The 4,578-nt window shown below is 57.0% G+C and overlaps 1 protein-coding gene across 1 annotated transcript in view; it reads left to right on the top strand.

The window, feature by feature from the left end:
* WDR55 (WD repeat domain 55) overlaps window positions 1-4,378 on the top strand; it is a 7,410-nt gene extending 3,032 nt beyond the window's left edge. Inside the window, exons 8-12 of the mRNA XM_009890685.1 lie at window positions 948-1,174; window positions 2,804-2,931; window positions 3,138-3,192; window positions 3,818-3,973; window positions 4,304-4,378. Of these exons, the coding sequence (XP_009888987.1) occupies window positions 948-1,174; window positions 2,804-2,931; window positions 3,138-3,192; window positions 3,818-3,973; window positions 4,304-4,378 (641 nt within the window). The remainder of the gene's footprint in view (window positions 1-947; window positions 1,175-2,803; window positions 2,932-3,137; window positions 3,193-3,817; window positions 3,974-4,303) is intronic.
* The last annotated feature ends 200 nt before the right edge of the window (window positions 4,379-4,578 follow it).

The following is a 4,578-nucleotide window of genomic DNA, read 5'->3' as shown; positions in this document are numbered from 1 at the left end:
GGTCCTGGGATTTGGGGGGGGGGTGTGTCATGGCATCCTGTGTGGTTGTGAGGTGCCCGGCCTGGGCCGAGGGATCTGTCCCTTTCCTGACGCCCTGCCTTTGCCTGCAACGCAGGTGTGTTAATTAACTTAAGACGTGGACTCTATTAAAAATAAACCCAGTGCCTTTCAGTCCCAGTGCCTTGTGCCGATGGTTTGGCTCACCCCGCCCCAGCACCAGCCTGCGGGGCGCTGGGGACAGCGGGGACACAGAGGGGTGGCTCTGGGGACAGTGCAGGGGAGATGCCAGCTGGTCCCTGCGGGGCAGGGTGGGGGGTGGCAGCGTGGACACCCGTGCGCTGGGTGACATCTGCACCCCTGGAGTGGCCCCGGCCAGACGGGGAGCCAGATGTGCCCAGTTGTTGGGCACAGGTAATAAAGGCTCCGAGTGCAGCAGGGGGGTCACCACCAGCACCCAGATCTCTTGCCCGGGTGCCAGACCTTGCCCTCTCCCCTTCCCTTGCTGCCCAGCCCTGGTGGCATTGACCATCTTCTTGACCCAGCAAGGGCCACATGGTTGAACGACTTGGGAGAGGAGCAGTGCGAGCGGCTGTGAGCATCCAGCAGCTTTTCAATGCCAACACCAAGTCCAACGCAACCTGTCCTGGTGCCATCTGGAGGCAGGGCCCCTGGGAGACCATGGGTTAGGGGATGGCAGGGGGAGGCCCACATATCACTGGTGGCCCATGGGCAGGATGGACCAGGAGAAGGGCATGCAGGGCTGCAGCACCCTGTGCCATCTTGTGCCCCCCACATCCTGTTGAGGTCCTGGCCAAGGACATGGCTACCTCTGACCTGAAGACCCCTGACTGTGTCCTCCTGGGTGGCAATGAGATGCCTGCAAGGCAAAAGGCCACTGAAACCCTCGGCATCACCTATGGGCCCAAAACCCAATGCATCGTCCTCAGGGCTCTTCAACCTGGTATGTGCCCCCATCCCCCAGCTGGCACAGCAGATATGGTTGAGGGTCCCACAAGCTGCCCTTGCCCCGGCTGCCATCATGTTCCTGGCTTGGAGGATCAGCAGCACCAACTCCATCAGCACCCTGGGTGAGATGATCTGGGCCAGTGTGGAGGAAGCGGCCCATGCCAGCTGCACAGACCAGCACATCAGCAACCGCTTCCTCAAGGGGAACGTGGGTGGGTTCTGTGCCCTCTGTCTCCATCAGTGAGCTGTGCTCAGGCTGTCCCTGCAGCTGTATCCTGGGAAGCACAAGGAAGGTCTCCAGTCCACTCCAGCATCCACACTGGGACACCATTTAGCCTGGTGGGAACATTTGCCTGACCAACCTAGTGGCCTTTTACAATGGAGTGACTATATCAGTGGACAAGGGAAGAGCTACGGATGTCATCTATCTGGACTACTGTACTGCCTTTGACATGGTCCCCCACAAAATCCTTCTCTCTAAATTGGAGAGAGATGGATTTCATGGATGGTGGATGAGGAATTGGCTGAATGGTCATATCCAGAGGTTTGTAGTCAATGGCTCTATGTCCAGATGGAGATCAGTGACAAGTGGTGTGCCTCAGGGGCCCATATTGGGACCAGTACTGTTGTCTTCATCAATGACAGGGACATTGAGATTGAGGGCACCCTCAGCAAGTTTGCAGATAGCAACAAGCTGAGTCGTGCAGTCAATATGCTGGAGGGACAGGATGGCATCCAGAAGGATCTGGACAGGCTCAAGACGTGGGCCTGTGTGAACCTCATGAGGTTCAACAAGGCCAAGTGCAGGGTCCTGCACCTGGGTTGGGGCAACCCCTGGCATCAATACAGGCTGGGGGATGAAGGGATGGAGAGCAGCCCCAAGGAGAAGGACTTGGGTGTGCTGGTGTATGAAAAGTTGGACATGAGCCAACAGCGTGCACTGGCAGCCCAGAAAGCCACCTGCATCCTGGGCTGCATTGAAAGAAGAGTGGCCAGCAGAGCGAGGGAAGGGATTCTGCCCCTCTGCTCCACTCTGGGGCGACCCCCCTGCAGTGCTGCCTCCCGCTCGGGGGGTCCCAATAGCAGAAGGACATGGAGCTGTTGGAGCGGGTCCAGAGGAGGCCCCAGAGATGCTGGGAGGGCTGGAGCCCCTCTGCTGGGAGGACAGGCTGGGAGAGTTGAGGGGGTTCAGCCTGGAGAAGAGAAGGCGAAAAAGGGGAGACCTTACTGCGGCCTTTCAGTACTTAAAAGGGGCTTACGAGAAAGATGGGGACAGACTTTTTGGCAGGGCCTGTAGCGATAGGACGAGGGGTGATGGCTTTAAACTAAAAAAGGGGATATTTAGACTAGATGCAAGGAATACATTTTTTATGGTGAGGCTGGTGAGACACTAGCCCAGGTTGCCCAGAGAGGTGGGAGGTGCTGTGCCCCATCCCTGGAACCATTCCAGGCCAGGTTGGACAGGGCTCTGAACAACCTGGTCTAGTTGAAGATGTCCTTGCTCATTGCAGGGTGGGTTGGACTAGATGGCCTTTAAAGGTCCCTTTCAACCCAAACCACTCTGTGATTCTATGACAGATCTACCTGGCAACTGGTTTGTCCCCTATCATTCCTGGTGGCCCCCGTGCTTGTTCTGTCTGGTTCCAGCTTGACACCTGCCTCTGGATGCTGGGGGTGGAAGGGGAAGCTTGCACTATTACTGTCCCTGAAGGACCTTGTGGTGTTCCCAGCTTGCACTTCCTGGCCACAGTGCTCTTCCAGAGCAGGTTTGGGGAGGCAGATGTCTCCAGAAAGATGTCCTCAACCTGGTCTATCTCCGAGGTTTTGAATCCACCAGTGGTGGCTCAGTATTGGCAGCTCTGTGCCTGGCCTGACCTGCTGCTGCACCTCCTGCCGGGTCCTCGAGTGCCAGTGCTGCCGCTTCATTGCCTGCCCCTTCAACACCGTCATGGACAAGCTCATGCTGTTGGGCTTCACCTTCCAAACATGAGGTGCTGATGGGGCAGGGGTGGGGAGTAACAGTTGAGCTCGGCCGTTCCCCTGCCTACAGTCATTCTTCAGTCACATACGTGATGAGCGGACTGATCTCTGCAGCTCCACCTCAGAGCAGCAGCAGGAGGAGGATTTACATGTCGGGACCCAGCAGATCTCAGCTTTCTTTCTTGGTCCAGGGAGTCATCCAGTATCCCCATCGGCAAGTACTGGATTGAAATCTATGGCCTCAGGGTGAAGAACAAGCAGATCATGTAGGACCTGTCCCACTCCATCAACACAGGTAGGGCCAGTGCACACCTAGGGTGGCTGGGACCGGAAGCCACCAGTGTTCCCCAGCACCAAAGCTCAGAGCAGGTCCCCAGTGCCACCCAAGGCCTGGCAGCTGTGTCCTTGGGAGCATCATCCTGCTGTGACTGTGCTTGCCTGCTCTCCATTGCCCAACTGTGCTGCACCTGGAAGGACAGGTTGGACTTGGTGTTGGCAGTGAAGATCTCCTAGATGCTCTCCTCCTGAGACCTTGCTCAGCCTGGTCTTCATTGCCTCAGACCCATACGAGATCTGTGTCAACACCGATGCCATTGTCATCTGCACATCAACGTCTTCAAGTTAAGATGCTCCAGCCTCAGCCACGGTAGCCTTGGGGCTAGGTCTCTTGAATGTCAGTCTCTGCTTGTTCCCCTCCTCTGTTCCTCACTCTTCATCTCTGATCTGTCCCATGGGGTCTCTACCTCACAATTACCTCCACCTTGGCTGCCTTTGGGATTTCCCCTTGGCCGAGCCCCTTGGCCCCTGTGGTCCAGGGCTGTTCTCAGAGCTGGTTCCCACCCCTGACAGCTCCCCTCGGGTCTTCTTCCAGGGGATGGACTATGAGCCAATCTACTGGGCCATGTTAGCGCTCCCAGGCTCTGGATGCCTTGTGGAAACCATCAGCAAGAGGATCAGGCGGCATTGTCGCTTCACCACCATCATCCAGCTGTATGTCCAGGCTATGCCCGTGAAGAATCACAGAATGGTCAGGGTTGGAAGGGACCTCTGGAGATCATCTAGTCCAACCCCCTCGCCAGAGCAGGGTCACCTACAGCAGTTGCACAGGACGGTGTCCAGGCGGGGTTGGAATGGCTCCAGAGTGGGAGACTCCCCCACCTCTCTGGGCAGCCTGTGCCACTGCTCTGCCACCCTCAAAGAAGTTCCTCCTCATGTTTAGATGGAACTTCCTATGTTCAAGTTTGTGCACATTACCTCTTGTCCTACCACTGGGCACCCCTGAAAAAAAGATGAAGCTATGATGGTTCTGTAGATACACCTTAAGATATGTGTGAATGTGTGGCGTATCTGTACGCAGTGGGTGCTGGTGACTGGACGCAGACAGGTGGGCTTCCCAGGGAGAGGGGGTCCCTCTCTCCAGGGCACTCGCTGAGGCCGAGCTCGTGTCTCATTCCAGACTGTCCTAATAAAAAGACTCAGCTGCTTTGCAAGCTGGGGTGCCCTGCTCCTGGGCAACCACGATCTCCCATGTGGTCCTCAGCCACACCAAGGCTGGGACACATCCCCAGGGCCAGCATAGCCCTTGGGGCCTTTGGGGTGCCTCAAAAGACACTGGTAGACCTCTGAGGGGCC

The sequence above is a fragment of the Charadrius vociferus genome, unplaced genomic scaffold (assembly GCF_000708025.1).
Source record: "Charadrius vociferus isolate BGI_N301 unplaced genomic scaffold, ASM70802v2 scaffold828, whole genome shotgun sequence".
Classification (NCBI taxonomy): Eukaryota; Metazoa; Chordata; class Aves; order Charadriiformes; family Charadriidae; genus Charadrius; species Charadrius vociferus.
This window is presented reverse-complemented; position numbering and strand designations above follow the sequence as displayed.